The 17,600-nt window shown below is 54.9% G+C and overlaps 1 protein-coding gene across 4 annotated transcripts in view; it reads right to left on the bottom strand.

The window, feature by feature from the left end:
* Positions 1–17,600, bottom strand: part of ASAP2 (ArfGAP with SH3 domain, ankyrin repeat and PH domain 2) — a 129,639-nt gene that overhangs the window by 44,244 nt on the left and 67,795 nt on the right. For all 4 annotated transcript variants that reach the window (XM_037048684.1, XM_037048686.1, XM_037048685.1 and 1 more), the window contains exons 4-9: positions 13,198–13,272; positions 11,666–11,715; positions 8,762–8,891; positions 6,461–6,546; positions 445–520; positions 20–106 (exon numbers count right to left, since the gene is read on the bottom strand). In XM_037048684.1, the coding sequence (XP_036904579.1) occupies positions 20–106; positions 445–520; positions 6,461–6,546; positions 8,762–8,891; positions 11,666–11,715; positions 13,198–13,272 (504 nt within the window). The remainder of the gene's footprint in view (positions 1–19; positions 107–444; positions 521–6,460; positions 6,547–8,761; positions 8,892–11,665; positions 11,716–13,197; positions 13,273–17,600) is intronic.

Raw genomic sequence — 17,600 nt, 5'->3', positions numbered from 1 at the left:
CACGATTAAATCCGCTCACCTCCTTCTGTTCCACCTGCAACGCTGACTTCAAAATATCACGGAGCTGGATCAGCTGCCTTCTTTCTTCGTCCTGGGCCTGTTTGATCTTTCAAAACAAAACAAAGACGGAGAGGCAGGCCTGAGGTCACGGGCCATTCCCACATCGACGGGACACCTGTCCCTTGCTAGACAAACCCCGCCCCCTCTGGTTGAGACACAGCACAGGAGCATGGACCCCGGACCCCAGACCCTGTGGGGCCCTGCCAGGCTGTCAACTTATGGGCCACCCAGCAGGTGTCATCGAAAGATTACACAGAACAACAATGATGCGAAAGCTCTTGTGGCATAAAAACTGTTTCACGTGGGGGAGATAAATGGCGACGGACACATGAATGACGACGACGACCAACCTGTGTCAACACTGACGTGGGGGGGAATACTCACTGTGTGAAGGTCTGTCGAAAGTGTTTCGATGGAAGGCTTGAGGTTTTCCACGGCTTTCAGCCCGTCCTGGAAGAAACTAGGAGGAAAAGAGCCGCAACACAGGTCGCGTTTCAGAGACAACGGTTTCGTTAGGAGAGATGGAGAGACAACGTCTTCGAAGGAAAGGGACTGAAATCATTATGTCATTCCTGGAGGAAAAGACGGGATGAACCGAACCCGAAACTATCACTGGAGTCACGAGACACTCAAAACTATGAGACGCGAGTGGGAGGCAGCAGCAATGAGCCGAAAGATGGGCGATTTTCCCCGGCCCGTCACGACGAGCCCGAGTTCTCCGTTTATAACAGCAAAGAGGATTTCACTGACAAGGGCAGCAGAGGCCTTGTTCAGGCCTGGGAGACTCCGAGGCCCCCAAAGCAGGGGGTACAGACAAGAATGAGACACAAAAAACCTTCCTGGACAGGTGACAGCCAAGTGGGTAAGAGAAAGAATGCAGGAAAAAACTGAGCAAGTCTGATGCACCTGTCCCATCTGCAGAGTCTTGGAAACATGGCCGAGAACTTGAGACTGGATGTCCAAAGGAACCTGTTTCTTTCTTTCTTTTTTAAACTCAGAACTCAAGATTCACGAAGTCCCTTATAATAAAGTGATTTCCGAAATACAGCAGACGGCAGACAGGCTTTTCTGCAGCGACAGTGGGCTGGCGGTGCATGTAACAGGCCCCATCTGAAGTGCGTGGTGTGTAACACGCCTCCTCCTGAGAGGAGTGAGAACGCTTCCCAGGGAGATGGGACCGAGTCCAACACCCATCGTCTCTGTGGGCCTCGGACGCAAGCGTCCGTCTCCACCGCTCACCCCTCATTTGATGGGTTCCACACACACTGGGCTTTCTCTCTCTGGCCACAGAACCCTTCCAGCCACAGGCCCTTTGCACGTGCTGTTTCTGCCGTCTCACGAGTCCCCACAGCATATCATCCGGCTCAGCGGGCAGAGTGCCACCTCTTCTTCAAGCTCTGAGTTCAATACCACCTCATTGGTGAGGCTCCCGTACCCCCCCCACTTTCAAAGAGGTCTCCTGGCCACAGTTCCTCACGGCATACTGTCTTTTGCTTCCAAGCATCTACCACGACTACCCTTATGCACTCACTAGTGTAATAATTTAAAAAAGACCCCCCCACACTGAGGCCTGAAGTTCGAGGGGAGAGAGGACTGGTGTCCACAAAGCCTGGCCCGTCAGGCGCGCAGTGTTTGTGGGATGAAGAAGCAAGTTACTGAAGAAGGAAGGAGATCCCAGCTCTGCCAGGTTATGGAGACAAAGAGGCTGCGCCCTCAAATGGCGACCGGGGTTCCCGTGAGCCGCCGTGAGGCGGGGCTTACTGCTTTTACACTCAGCGACTGTGCTGCGGGGCTTTCCCGCGTCACGTCCCTAACATACAGGAGGGGCCAGGGAAATAAGCAATGTGACCCTTAATATGTAATCCCTGTGGGAGGGAGGGGAAACGCACCCCCTGGCTGGGGATTCTGAACCCTCACTAGCTGGCGATGGGGGCCCACAGCCGCTGGGCTGCTCGGATTTCCGTGCCTTTGTTTTTAGATGGACCCATAAATTACTTTACTTCTCGCTCCCGTACAAAAGGGTGCCCTGACACAGCGATTGTGTCAGTCACTGGTTTCTGCACACACGTGTGTTCCCACTGCCGGGGCCGAAGGGCCACGTCGTGTGCATCGCCGTGCCTTACACGCCTCGCACACTGGCCAGCACGCGGCAGGTACTCGTTTTAAATCGAAGAGGAGAGGTCAAGAACGCACACAGGAACGGGACCCTGAACTTGTCCTCGTGTCAGGAGCTCATCTGGTTCTCAGGTTTTGCTTCAGTTCTACAGGGTCCGGCGGTGGCAGCGCCTGCTGGGTGTGGCTGGGCAATACCATGGGTGTGATAATTTACAGTTTTAATTCCAACATTTCGCCTAACATGTCATATGGCGTGCTTGAGTGTGATAGTGTCATTACAGAATGACATGCTTGTGATTTTGTAATAAAGATCTTGTAATAAAAAAGGGGTGCTATTTGTACCAGATCCTGTATGTTTATTTTTAAATATTTCCCTCTTTGCTCTAACTTCTGGTGAAATAGTGGGGGTGGGGGGTGGAGAGGGAAGGAAGGGGGGAGCGGGGGGGCAGAGCCAGAGAGAGAGCAGCAAACCCACGGACAGAGGGCAGGAAAAGCACCACAGAGACACTGCGAAGGGCCCTGCTCCTGGGCACGGGGGCAGGTGCCCAGCTCCAAGCATCTCTGTGCTGGTAGCTGTCCCCATGGTGAGACAGCCCTGCTGTGGAGTCCACAGCCCAGAGAGGTATGTCTCGTCACAGATGTTGTGTCCACTGTGACAGTGGACAGTGTGCTCGAGACACCACAAATCTGGGTGTGAGACCGGGATTTCACCTCCGTCGTCACCTAGCCCGGTCTGACTGTCCACCTGGAAAAGCCCCTCCACCTGAGTCTCAAATCTGCAGCTTCCTGCAAGCCCCACCCCCCAAGCCCTGACACTGGGACACGTGGGAGCACCTCCATGCACCTGCAAGGTGACTTGGCCCTGGGTTGCCCTGGGGCTGCCGCCTCGGTGATGGCCCGAGCATGGGCCCCTGGCATGTCTTGGGCTGCACCTGTTCCCACCTACACAAGTTCTTCCATCAGACAGTGTTCACCCTCCATCGTGCCAGCATCGCATTTGTTTTCTATTAGACATTTTCTAGACCGGCTGACCGAATTCTCAAGCCTTTAAAACAGGGATGGTCAAGCCACTGGGGGCCGAATGTAATGTTAGGACTGTATAAATGTAACTACTCCTGCCCTGGCTGGTGTAGCTCAGTGGATTGAGCGTGGACCTGCAAACCACACGATCGCAGTTCGATTCCCAGTCAGGGCACACACCTGGGTTGCAGGCCAGTTCCCAGCGGGGACACATGAGAGGCAACCGTACATTGATATTTCTCTCCTTCTCTCCTTCCCTTCCCCTCTAAAGATAAATAAATACAATTTTTTAAAAAAAAGTAACTACTCCTTAACAGTTAAGCGAGAGCTTAGTGCTGCTGCCGGGTGGTACTGGGCCGGATTTGGTCCATGGGCCTTGTGTTTGCCACCTGTGCCTTTTGTTCACTTGGATTCAGTCTTTAAGGACTCTCCAAGCAGGGTGACCTGATGACAGCACACTGCACTCGGGGCCAGTGACCTGTCTGTGTTCTGTGCCCCATGCCCCCTTGCCCCCGGTACCAGCTCCCCGGGCCTGCATGCCGTCCACGTCTACCTCCCTAGTTCCCCCAGCAGCGGTGGTCAGAGTGGTGCCCAGCAGGGACTTGACAAGAAACAGGTCTCTTGGACACTCCAATCACCTGCTAGAACATGGCTGTTCGGGTGGATTTTATTGTTGTTTTAAGTCAGCTTTATTTCTAGACCCCACTAGAGAGGAGGATCCAGGAACTAGGTGGAGATAAGAATTCTTAAGCGAAATAAAAGACAAAGACCATGAAGAATGGTCTACAACAATGCTTCAAGTCAAAAGCAAAACAATGCCTCCCTCGTAGTTCTAAGGGTGACTGTCGACCACGGCTCCCAGCGCCTGGTGCCCCCAGAGGCCTCGACACAGCTGCACAGGACAGCGGCCCCACCTCTGCCCACGGGCACAGTGCTCGGCACACATAACGGCGCTCCTGGGGTGACAGGTGGGGAACACCAAGGAACCCCAGATGGATAAACAGGGCACAGCCACAGGCTCGTCGTGGGCCGGATGGCTAAGTCACTCGGGCTCCACATTCTGTCCCCCCAAGTACAGACTGAAACAGTCACACCTGTTGGAATGATCTGAAGAGTGTGTGGCGTGTCCACACACAGGCACACATGTACACACACGTGCACACACACATCCTCCAAGGAAGCACTGCATGAGGCATCATTTTAAAGGTTGCTGCACTCATGTCCATAAAAGGCTAAGTAGTTCACTTTTCCATAAGTGGCCTGTTGCTACCCAACTGGTCAGTTTGGGCAAAATAAAGAAGAAAAAGGAAATCCAAGAATAGCTTCTTGAAAATAAAATATCAGTGAGGAAGCGACCCACTTCCTAAACTGCTCACATAAGGTCACTAGGATAAGAACCAAAAAAGGCATCTGTGTGTCAATCCCAAACTCAGGGCCCCGAGTCCCTGTAACTCGTCCTGAAGGGTCCACCGATGGGCGGGTCTCTGCTGTCCTCTGAGGCCAGTTTCCCCGGCAGGGCTCTCCTTCGGACCCAGGATGAATCGCACAGCACCTCCTCCTTTGCCGAGTGACCTCGGCTGCCTCAGAAAAGCCATGTTGCCAAGGCAGGATTCGGCATTCCACGGCCGGGTCCACTCTGACTCACCGGTGTGAGTCACTGCGGCAACTGTGCGCCAGGGAAACGAGCCGTGCTCGATGGAAACAAAAAGTCCACTTTTCTTTCGTTCTACAGTGCGGGGGGGGGGTGCCACACGCTAGGGAAGATGTCACCGCGGACACGCAGGAGGAGAAGCAGTTGCATCAGGGAATGTGCAGAATGACTCGAAAGTAGCAGCTACACCTGAGCAAGGCCTTAGGGAGGGACGGACGGTGGGGAAAGGCGCGGAGGGAACACAAGGACCTTCTAGGAAAAGGGGACAGTGGGACAACCTCTGCTCCTTCTCTGCTAGCTCCCACGCATCCCACCTAGAGCGTGTCTCCACCAAGAGGTCTGCAGCTCATGTCGGCAGTACCTGGACCCCTCCGACACGCCAGGTGCTGCGTTCCACCTGCTGGGAGAGGCCGTCACAGCCAGGAGCAGGGAAGGGAAACAAGAGAGAAGCCCCTCCCCTCCATCCTCATCTCGGTTCAGCCCTTCCATCTTGTTCTTAGAGTCCAGCACTTGGGAACACGTTTTATGAAAGATTTTATTTATTTACTTTTAGAGAGAGGGGAAGGGAGAGAGAAAGAGAGGGAGAGAAATATTGGCTGTCTCTCGGGCAGCCCCAAATGAGAACCTGCCTGCAACCCGGGCACATGTCCCCATTGGGAATTGAACCAGCGACCTTCCAGTTTGCAGGCCGGCATTCAACCCACGGAGCCACACCAGCCAGGGCTGGAACAAGTTTAAATGTCCAATTATTAGTCTGTTCTTTCTTGCCCGACCTCCTCCTTGACTCGAGCAGGAACCAGGCCTGGGTGGACGTTATTTTATCTCCAGCATCGAGGACCATGCCTGACATGTGGCACACGCTTCATAATAAGAGTGAATGAACCCGGGCCTGTTTATGTTAGCAGCCGGAGTCAGGGTGTACAAGCAAGATGAGGGGCAGGAAAGGCAGCGAGGCCGAGAGGGGAGGGCCGGAGTGTGACAGGCCCACACATGCAGCCGAGCGGCGCGCTGGAGTCTGCCCCTGAATGAGGACACATCCCTGTGTCTTCTGCACGCGGCGCTCGCTGCTGCTTTTTGCTTTACAAGACACGTAATTCCTGACGTGAGCTCTCCACACCTGGCCCTGCATCAACACCTCCCGGCTTCTCCTTGAACAAAAGGCTCTGATCACGCTAGACCGCCCCTCTGCAAAAAGGGCCAAAACGGACCAATGTGATAACTTCAGTAGATTTCTATAGTGTTTGTTTATCGAGGTACACCTCTCGGACCATAAAAATCAGCCTTCTGAGTGAACAGTTCAGAGCTTTTTAGTACCGTCACACAGTTCTGCGACCATCAGCGCTGATTCCAGGGCGTTTCCGTCACTCCCCCAAACCCCAGTCCCGCCCGCCGCTGCCCCCACGGCAGCGTTGCCCGTCCCTGAACTCTCGCACAGATGGAACCACACAGCCCGTGGCCTCCCGTCCAACTTCCTCCCCTTAATGCGTTTTCAAGCTGCGGCTGTGGCCTGCGCCCGCACCTCCGCCCCTCACCACCGCGCTGCCGACGGGCGGGGAAGGGCCAGGGAGACAGAAGCAGTTGAAATGGCACCGTGACAAAGAAGAAAGAACTTACTTGCACTGGGCGTGAAAATATTTGATCAGATTCTGAAGTAAATCCACTCCCTTTTTAATCTTAATTTCATTGACCTTCAGCAGATACTGTTAAAACAAAAACAAACGACAAAAAAGGCAAGTCACAGACAGAAGCAAGTAGGAGCTTCATGGGAGCCCCCGAGGCCACCCTCCGCTGCAGGCAGGCTTCGGGCTTCCCGAATGCCGTAGCTAAATGCGCCTTTTAGCTCGGCGCCCTGTGAATGATCTGACTCGGGCAAGTCACAGACAGACAATTACTTCAAGTAATTAGATGCTTAACTTGAAGTGCCAAGAGCCCCAGTCACAAGACGGTGGGGGGGAAATTTCTGCTCTCGCTCCAGGGAAGAACGAGGAGGACTAGAATGAAAGGGACTTTGCCACAGTGACCACTCTGCCTGCGTGTGTCCCTGTCCCAGGTCCCTTCTTCAGGGTGCTCATCCTCTGGGACGCTCGCTGCTAATCTTCTGTCCCGAAGGCACTTCCCCAATATGTCTACAAAATGTGACCACTCTAAAAGCCAGGCCTGAAATGCACGAGAGCCATCGTTAACTCGGAGAATCCACCCACAAACATGAGGACATCAGGAAGGAAGCCCCTGGGATCCATAAAACCAGCCTCCGGAAAGACACCTGCTCTTTGCTAAAGGTTCCTGGAACAAAGACTCCATAAATCCACTCTCCCTGCGCTGTCCGGATGTGGTAGAAAGGACCCCGAGGACAGGTCATCTCTGAGACTGGGTGCCCCAGAAGAGCCTGCTGGGCCCTGCTGACCACACGGGCTTCTCAGCTGTGACCTGGGAGACTCATGGTCAGTGCTCCCCCAGGCCTGCCCCCACCAGCGCAGACAGGCGGCCACTCTTGTCCGGCTGCAGGCTTCCCTCTAGTCTGTACGGCCTCTCTGCCCTCCTTCATTCCGATGACTATTCACGACTATTGGAATACGCTGCTGGGCGGTGCATCAGAACGGCCACGTGTTCGAAAGATCCTGGGCAATGCTTCCAACTTTAAAATGCACATGCCCCTTGACCTACAAACTCTGCCGACAGGAACTCGTCCTAAGAGGGCGACCAGGAAAGTTTACCGAGACGGATGGGGAAGAAGCTTCACCACAGACAAGTTTACATGAGCAAAAACAGCAACACACCAAGAGCATAAAACAGGGGACAAAAGTGTGGCACATCCACACTGAGAAATGCCATGTGGCTACTGAGCCACCAAAGCAGAGACTGCCACCTGGACAGGTGCCCATCCACACCCAGTGACGACCATCGAGTTACAGAGGGTCGGTAGAGGATGGCCAGTTCCCACCGGTGTCTGGGCAGGCACGCCCGGGGACAGGGAAACATGCTTAGCTAAATGCCAGAGTGGTGGTCTCCGGGAAGTAAAATGTGGGGTGATTTTAATATTTATGTGACACACACACGTATTTATATTGACCAATATTTAAAAGTGTGTATTATTTTTATAATAATTAAGAAAGCAGGACAGCATCTCGCACACCTTTCCTGCTGACAGAGGCCCAACGTGGCACACGCACTAAACACCTTGGTTAAATTCTTCTGTACGAGAGAGGTTCCGTGGCTTTGAAACACAAGCTGAGAGCCGTTCTCCCAGTCAGGTCCTGAGCGGCCAGAGAGGCGGAACGCCTACCCAAGGCCCAGCATGTGCAAGGCTTGCGACCGGCGGCCTGGGGCCACGGCGGAACCGTTTTAACTGCAGTCCTCTGTTCGGCCCAGGGGCTGGCTTCTCGGGGAATTGCTTCTCACGAGCCCTTTCTTCCCCAGGGGAAGTCGTCCCCCTCCCTGCCCCCCCGCACCCGCCAGCGCTGGCTTGGCCGACGTCTGCCGTCATTGTCACACACATCCTCCTCAGTAAGCTCCCAGTTCACGGCCTGTCGGGCCCACCTGCTTTTGCACAAGCAGGGCCTCGCTCACTGCCAGCCAGCTCCGTGGGGCGGGGGGTGGGCACAGACCGGGGCCACCAGCCCGTCCACCCTAGTGCAGAGGGCAGCAGCTAGACGGTGCATTTCCAAGAAAATAAACGGTTTACCCCTGACCCACATGACCCGCTCCCCTAGACTCCAACGAGGAGAAGTGCCCACAGTGGGTGCCCACCCCAAATGGCAGCGCCCCTCCCACCTTTGAGAAACCAGACCAAGGCAATCCCACAATGCGCCTGGGGCTCTCTAAGGCCGTTGGTCAGGCCCCACAGCTCTCGGGGACACTCAGGGCGACGCTCAGGGGCACACGTGCCAGGAAGCCCCAGCGCCGCCCGCACCTCACCTCGCACATCTGCAGCTGGAAGAATCGCCGCTCCTTCTCCATCTCCTCGGCAATCTCGGCCCCGCTGACCTCGGTGCGGATCATGCCGTGCAGCCTGGCGTGCTCCTTCTTCTCCTTCTCTATTTTGGTTCTGTGGGGAGGAAACAGGCGGATGGCCTGGGCGCCTCTCGGCACGCGGTCCAGACCGGCCGGCCTCGCTGGGTATGGACGCTCCCTGAGCCTCTCCCAGACAGGGCAGCCCCTTAACTTATGGGAAGGAGAGTGCAAGTTTGGTCTCGGAAATGTCAAACTTGGCCATTTTGTGGAGTAGTCGCTCAGCAAAGCCTTCCGGAGCCCCCACTCTGTGCCACACCAGGCTCCGGGGAGGCAGACCAGGCCCTGCCTGAGGTTCCTCCAGCCACCGCGTCCTGTCGGGCACCCAGCGAGCAGTCCACAGGGCACCCTGGGGGCAGTGGCCGTTCCCCACTGCCCACACTTGTCCCTGCTCCCCTCTTTGTCCCCTGCATGCCCCACTTGGTGAGGCCCTGCCTGGGACAGGGTCAGTGCTGGAGAAGGAAAGCTACCTTCGCAGCTCATCTGACTCCTGCCGTGCGACACCAATAACCCCTCACCGACCCACTGCCGGACGTGCAAAGACAACCGGCCGGGGTGAGAAGGGGCTCCGAGACCACTGCAGCGAGGAAGCGCTCGGAACAGTGACTGATCCTCTATTCTAGAGAGAAGGAGATGAAACAAATCCACAAAAAGCGCTAAAAAAAAAGAAAGAAAGCAAAGCAAAACCATGGCAGGGCTGCGATAGAGAGAAAGAGAGAGGCAACGTTTTCTGGCGAACCCTGTGGAAGATGCAGGGAGATGTAAGTGGCATTTCTTAGAAAGGTGCCCCACACAAAATCGTCGGGTTCCAGGGCACCTCATCGCTGGAGGGTGGGTTCAAAATGAAGCAAGAAATGCCGTCTCTAATTCTTGTTTTATTGCACTGAAGCCCAGTGTGGAACACACAGTAGGTGCTCAGCAACTGAACGGGTAAGACTATAGATAACATGCCTGTCAGGTGGGGGTGCTGTTAAAGGGACTCGTGCACCAGGGCGGGGGATGGGACTGGAGGGCCGTGAGGCCCTGGAACTACAGTGACACCTTGGCAAGGTCCCCCATCAGCACCCAAAAGGGACGGGGACACCATCTGGAGGCCAGTCATTCCTGGAAGAAGCGGGTACAGGGCTGGTGCCCAGGAATTTCAGAGACGTCTTAACTCTGCTGGCTACTCTTCCCAAGGGTTCTTGAGATAACTCAACCTCGGGTGGACGTGAGTGAAGAATTATATAGCCTTTATTAATCCTGGAATTCCTTCTGGTTCTAAGGGGTACTGGGACCCCAATCTCCAATTCTGGGATTTCGAGAGTCATCTTGTCTCACCCTACTGGTGTGCATTGATGTTACAGAATTTGATCTCGCCTCCCCACCCTTTTTAAAAAAGATTTTATTAACTTATCTTTAGAGGGGAAGGGAAGGAGAGAGGGAGAGAAATATCAGTGTATGGTTGCCTCTCATGTGTCCCCTGCTGGGAACTGGCCTGCAACCCGGGCATGTGCCCTGACTGGGAATCGAACTGTGATCCTTTGGTTCACAGGCCAGCGCTCAATCCACTGAGCTACACCAGCCAGGGCTCATCCCCCTTTTGGAACAGGAGACTCTCAGGGACCCTCTTCAGAAGCCCCTTCCTGCCCCAGCTCAGGCACGAGCTGCGCCCGCCGAGTCTCGGTTTCCCGTCTGAAAGCAGGAATGGCAGTCCTGTCCCTGATCACCGCGCTGGAGTGGGGTGTGCTCGAAGGATGCTAGCAGGCCACGGGGGCACGCTGGGAGCCTTCCGGGTACTCCGGTCAGCTCTCCCTCTGTGCTTCTGGACAAGTGTGTGGCAGGCATGAAACCAGACCCCGGGGACCCAAGCAGCTTGGGGGGCGGAAACTACGGATTTTGACAGATGGAACGAGTATCTAGGGCTTGATATTCCTTGGTTCGAGCTTTGCAATCCTTCACTACTGTACAGATAACCAAGGCTGGTAAAACAACAGAACAAAACCAGTTCAACACTTGCAGTTGCACCTGGCACGTCTGTCTTCTTCACATCCCCTACTTTACTCCAGGGCTTCACATCCAAGTCCCTGTTGCCGATGCACAGCAATCACAAAGCAAACTAAGGCACTGAAAAATGTTCCCTATCCTCCACCGGTATTCAAAATGACGGACGCCCTTTCCCCACCATCTCCGGCCCGGTTGGGCCAGCCCAGCCCTCTCCGCTGGGGGACTGAGAACCTGATGGGCACAGTGACAACTGCCTGAAGCCACCGTAAAGCAGCGCGCTCTGCTGACCTCCATCTCCTGGACACGCCTGGCCGACGAGGCGATCGAGTCGGGCTGAGGGGAGCTGCTCCAGCCATTGTTGTTCCCTATCTTTCTAAAACCAAGGGCGCCGCTGCCGCAGAGAAGTGGGGACACCATGTTCTAAGAGTGGCCCTTTTACCACCCACCAGGAGGGACGGGGGTGGGGGTTCCAAAAAAATGTGCTGCTCTCACCAACAGGGAAAATGGGGGAGGGGATGAAATACCAAGAAAAAACTGCTTGACTTCCTTCAATGAACTTCCCTGAAAATGACATTCTGCAACCATTTTGACATAATTAAAAGGGACAAGGAAACAACAACTTGTTTAAAGAGGTTAACATCGTGTGATTTAGACACCAGATACAAAAGCACCTCGCTTCGTAACACACCACAGCCACGCAGTTTTAGGTGAATTCTTTCCTGGGTTAGGGTTTATTTATAGACAAATACCTGTAAGCAATACAAGCTGGATTTCAAATGAAGTCTCAAATGACCTGTGTTTACTTTTTAAAATGAAAACACTCACATTTTGGTTTCATAGTCCTTCCAAGCTTTATCAAAAGGCTTCTTCAGATCCTGTGAAGGGAGAGGCATAAATCAAACAGGCCAGTCACTAATTAAGTGCCTCAGGCAAGAGGCACTTATCTTTGGACTAGTCCCGAGAGGGGCATCAATTTCTGTCACAAATGACGTCTGTGATCCTATGAAAAACGAAGAACTTGGAGCACAGGCTTTGAATGTGTCTAGTGGTGGCGTTCCCTTTTTTCTTTCTTTTTAAAAATTTTGCTTTTGAGTACCAAATGCACGCAGGGAAAGGGGAGAGAGAACCGTTTAAGGCGCCCGTTACGCAAGACGTAGAAAGTGGTAACTCACCTCGTGTCCCCCACACCCTACCCTCTGCCGAGGGCCATTCATTCTGCGGCCAAACCCAGGGACACTCTGAATCTGCATGCTTCCGCTGTCTCTCTGACCTTTCCTATCGACACAGGGGTCTCCCCAACACATGGAAGCCCGAGGGGGCCCCCGACAACATAAAAGCCGTTCACCTGCCAATGTCTCCCAATTTCACTCTTATGCCTAGAACTGGGGCTTCATACTTTCTGAGCAAGTCTGGCTTGAAAACGTCCTGAGCTACCACCAATTCTGTCACACGGCCAGCATTCGTTGGGAAGACAGAACCCTTGTGATGGGGCGGGGCCCTTTTTTTTGCTCTTCATTGGCTTTAGGACAAAGACGCAGCTCCGCAGCCTGGCCTCTGAGGCCCTCCACGAGCCAGGCCTTACCCCCCACCCCCCACTGACTCTGGCCCAGAGCAACACTGAGGCCCCACGTCGGTGTATCTGTACATTCCCTCTGCCCAGTGTGCCCGTCCTTCCTATCCTCCAGCCTAACTTGGCCCAGGTGTTCTTGGGCCCCAAGAGGCGACAGGAAGACTCCCGGTCTCTGAGGGCTCAGTGGCCCCGCCTCCCTGCCCAGCAGCTCTCCCACCTCCGTCAGCAGAGGTGTCCCTGAGATCAGCCCCGCTGGACTTCCAGAGGGGCCCAGACGTGCCCCGGGAGCCCTGGGAGATCCCAGCAAAGCACTCGGCCTGCTAAAAGCTGGGGCACGTCTGTTTGTGCAGAAGCAACTTGGTGCTCGGCTGCTGGTGCCCACAGGCCACCGGGGCCCACCTGCTCCTCACTCCCACCCACGAGGCAGCTGTGTTGACGCTCGGCCCTCCCTCCACAATGGACATCCTTGGGAGGACAGCTTGAGCCTCCCTAGCGCAGAGTGTCCTGTCCCCAGGGCTCAGTCAGTGACACACCAGCTGGAAAACCAGATGGAGCCGCGACACTATTCGCAGTTTCCCGGACAGCAGATTCCTCCCCAGCAGGTCCTCCACCCCCATGCACGTTCAGAGCACCCACGGGACGCCCGGAAAGGCCACAGGTCCCCCCGGCGAGGGCGGAGGGGTGGCGCTGGGCAGCATGGGACCCCTCAGCTGTTGTCCCAACAGGCCCGTGACTGTGCGTTTGAAAACTAGGTCCCCCCACCCAGGGCGGAGGGGCCGTGTCGTACCCCTTTGACTCCTTTCAGGTCCCCCTTCAGCAGACTGTCCAGAGGGAAGGAGATGATGTTGTTCATGTTCTGAATCTGCAAAACAAACCAGAAAGGATTCTCAATTTCCTTGTCACCTTCGTTAGCACAGTGGGAACGCTGGAGGTCCCCGGAGAGAGCGGCCCCCACTGCAGACCCCCGTAGGGGCCATTCTCGCAGAGGAACACACCGCCAGGGGAAGGTTTCCACGTCAGCCCCCACGCTGACCTTCTATCAGTGAGCTCTCAGGGGTGAAATGACGGCCATCACAACGAAGAACAAACATTTCCCACCCTGGCTGGTGTGGCTCAGTGGACTGAGCAACAGCCTGTGAACCGGAGGGTCACTGGTTCGATGCCCAGTCAGGGCACACGACTAGATTGCGGGCCAGGTCCCCAGTTGGGGGCACGTGAGGGGCAAGCTTCTCTCCCTCTCTTTCCCCTTCACTTCCCTTCTGTCTAAAATAAATAATAAATAATTTTTTTTTTAAAGAAAAAACATTTCCCAACAATCAACAATGAGAACCACCGCAGGGCACCGGAAGAGGAGGAGTCTCGACTTCCTGCCTCACTCACGGGCCCAGTGCTTCACTCAGCTCTGGCCCTCAGGCCCCAATATCCCATCCCAGGAAACTAAAAGGAAAACAGAACTGAGGGGCTTCTGTCTCCTCTGAGTGTGTGTGTGAGATTGTGTGCATGCACGACCCTGTGTGTGCAGGTTGTATGCAGGTGTGTGTACAGGTGCGAGCATGTGAGCGTGCAGGTGTGTGTGTTTCTGGGGAAAGGAGACATACAGAGAAAGGAAGGGCAAGCCGTCTCGAGGCCCCCGTTCTCCTCCTCGAAGCACGAAGGCAAGAGACTGGTGACTTCACACGTCCTCACCACGGATTAAGTGGAACGGCATCCACCCCTCCCGACACACTCTCTGAGGACACCGAGAGCGCAAGGCCACCCACTGGCAAATCTGAGTCACCTGAAAGACACGAGCCTCAGTCTGGGGGATCCCTCCCCAAAGAGAAAATGAGCTGGGATCTACTTTCTCGTGTCCCCAAGTGGGACCAGCCCCATAAGTCAACACAACCGCCCCCCTGTGGCCTGTGTGTCACTGTGGGTTCGCATGCACCCAGGACACAGGCCGAGGAGGAGGAGGACCAAGAACTCTGGAACCTCACGCATCCATTCTTACAGTCAGCGCAGAAAAATTTTATTTTTAGTATAATTACCTAGAATAGGAAGGCTAAATATAGGCATGGTTTTTAAGGCAATATGGGATCTTATCACTATTCAGTGTATTAAATGTCAAAATGGAGAAAGATATTTGCTGGAAAAACTTCAGTAAGGCGTGCCTGCTAACACCTGAACTAGCCACCAGCCCTGCCAAATGCGTGGTCAGCTTATGACTCATTTCAGAACTGCCTTGGGGGGGTCACTTTTGTCCTGCTCGAACAGCTCAACATCTCTCACACACCTGGTATTGCTCCAAGGGCCAGGTCACCAGCCAGGTCACCAGCCAGGACCCGCCTGAGGGTTCAATTTTTAAATTCCGAAGAGTTGAACTGAAGGCAAGGTTGTGTGGACAACGAACGGTGACGAAGAAGCGGCCCTGCTGGTGCGTAATCTTGGGTGACAAGCCCACACAGGTCCCCACGGTAAACCAGGGTGGGCGTTAAACAACACACGTGCGGGGCGCAGCTCTGCCCCCCTCTCGTCCCAGTTCCCTTGGCCTACAGGACGCTTGCTGGGGCTGTGTGCGCCCCAGCCGGCCGTGCCACACTGCACCCACCCTGCCTCCTCTGCCCTCACTAGGAGTCTCCTTCCCTGTGCTTGTCCCCACACTCGCTCCCTCTGTGCCACCGTCACCGCCTGTCCCCCTGTTCTGCACTGAGGCCACACCTCCCTGATCCTGCTCCTGGCCACCACGCCCTGTCTCGGCCATCCCCAAGCCCTCCTTCACAGCACTGCCAGCTTGGCCTGGCGTCGTGTCCCTAACAGAGACGAAACTCATCCTGCCTGGGAGAGAGTCGCAGCCCAGCCTCATTTGCCACGCTCGGTCTGCACATCTGGTCGGGCAGAATTCTGCTATTCTCTGCTCTCGAGTCTACGCTTGTACTCGAGTTGTTCCCGCTGCCTGACTGTTGTCTCCCCCGAGCCCTGACTGTTCAGAACCTCCCATCCATCAGGATCAACTCAGACACCACCTTGTCCATTAACATCCCGACCTCCAGGCAGGAAGCGACCCCTCCCTCCCCCAGTCCTCCAGCACTTTCTTTTTAAAAAACCTTTTAAGGCCTGTGATGGGTTCTACCCGGCATTCATATTACCAGCCCCACACCACACACCCCAGAGGGAGCGTGAGCGCCCGTACGCTCCACGGAGAGCACCGAGCACGGGCCCAGCCCGGGGCAGGCCCTGCATAAGCACCGGCGGAGCAAAGCAATACACTTAAACATGGTTCTGAGCATCTACCACTGGGAGACAAGGCAGAGAGGACTCGAGCACACGAACACCTTTAAACTCCACATCACAGCAAACACGCGTGTTGTCTTGTTAGGTCACTCATCGCATGCCCGCTGTGCACCCGTTTTGTAGACAGTGACAAATGGCTACAACGACAACCAAGACGGAGGCTTGTCACCTCAGAGGAAGAGTAAACACAGACGCGCCAAGAACAAAAGGTCTAGATCACGTGCAGCGCCTTCTACGCGGCACCGACAGCAGTGGCTCCTTGGAAAAAGAACCGACGACTCCGGCTCTGAGCGGCGAGGCTCTGACCTGGGCTGGGGGAGGAAGGCAGCCACGGCCGGAGGCAGGGGTGCGGGCAGACTGGGTCGTGACCACGTCCTGGAGACGAGCCCCGTGCAACCAAGGGGCGTGCAAACAGCGGAAGGGGGGTGTTGAGCCGCTCAGGGTGGGAACCTCAGCCAAAGGCTTAGAACCACTCGGTTCAGGGCGGGTCAGCAGGAAAAAGAGCCAGGCGCTTGCAGGTGAAAACTCGTAGTTCCAGGCCCCGGCCGGGTAGCTCGGTTGGTCAGAGCACCCTCACGGATGCTGCAGCCAAGGCGTTGCAGATTCGCTGCCCGGTCAGGGCACATACCTAGGTTGCAGGGTCAACCCTCTCCCTGTCGGGGCACGCGTGGGAGGCAACGAATGCTTCTCTCTCACGTCAATGCCTGTCACCCTCCCCTCCCAATCTCTCTCTCTAAAATCAATAAATACATTCTCGGGTGAGGATTTCAAAAAATCATAATCCTAGGAAGCAGTCCAGTAGGTTTTTATGAGGCATGTGAGTAAGCAGGAGCGCATGCGAGAATGAGTGAGAAAAACAAGATTCTCTACGGCAGGAGCAAAGATCGCCAGTCACGACATGGTTCCCACCTCTACTTTAAGACCCTGTTATTTAATTCAAGTAAGAACGGAGGTGCCGATGACACGTGTCGGGGCAAGAAGAGTCACACTCCGCTTTGACGCCTAGAGTGAAACATCGTGACGGACAAGACAGATGGTCTACGGTGATCCACCCACTTGCCGGCTCACGTTCATTCCAGGCGCCGGTGACAGGGCCCCGGCCCCGCGGTGACACGACATTGAATAGCCGTTCCAACTGTGATGAACAGTCCTGGGGAGGCACAACACAGGCCCTTCGGGAGTGGCAGGAGATGAGGCCGCAGGTGGACAGAGGGGTCAGGGCACGAGGATGAACGAGGGCCCTTGTCTTCGGGGACTCAGGGTTCAGCCGGGGAGACAGAGCACACGTCTCAGGGAGCAAGCTGCCTCGTGCAGACTCCAGGAGCCATAAGTAAATTCCCATGGAATTCCCCAGAAGAGAAAATTACTTTTGGTCTGGACACCAGGGAAATCTCGCCTGATCAGGGGTTATGTGAGAAAGGCCTTGAAGACACAGGGAGAGTTCTGTCTTGCAAGATGGGGTGGAGGGTGTTCCTTCCAGGCAAAAAAAGGGGCCATGTGGGGCAACGTGGACAGGCAAGGGTGTGGGGACAGGTCAGCCCGTGGAGCAGAGGGCAGAGAGCTCTGGCCGCCAGACCAGCTGGGGGGATGCTGGCCTTCATTCCAGGCTACTTTCCTTTTTGGCAGTCCCTCAAATAATCTAAAATAGGAAACTATTACTTCTCTAAATCAGCGAATAATTAGCTAAGTTATTACAAAAGAGACAGAACATAGCTGTGTGGTTACCCAGGACTGAGGGCAGCAAGAGGAGGGATTAAATGTGAGAAGACGTGAGGGGCCTTCCTGGGGGGAAGACAACGTTTCCGAACTAATTCACGATGAGGCTGCACCACTTGGTAAAATTATGAGAAATTACTGACTGGCACCCTTGAAATGGGTAAATTTTAAGACATGTAATATATCTCAATGATGCTGGTTTTT

Source organism: Sturnira hondurensis, unplaced genomic scaffold, assembly GCF_014824575.4.
Source record: "Sturnira hondurensis isolate 20B ecotype Veracruz unplaced genomic scaffold, ASM1482457v3 Scaffold0006413, whole genome shotgun sequence".
In the NCBI taxonomy this organism is placed as follows: Eukaryota; Metazoa; Chordata; class Mammalia; order Chiroptera; family Phyllostomidae; genus Sturnira; species Sturnira hondurensis.
The sequence above is the reverse complement of the archived record's forward strand: the minus strand, read 5'-3'. Positions and strand labels throughout refer to the sequence as shown.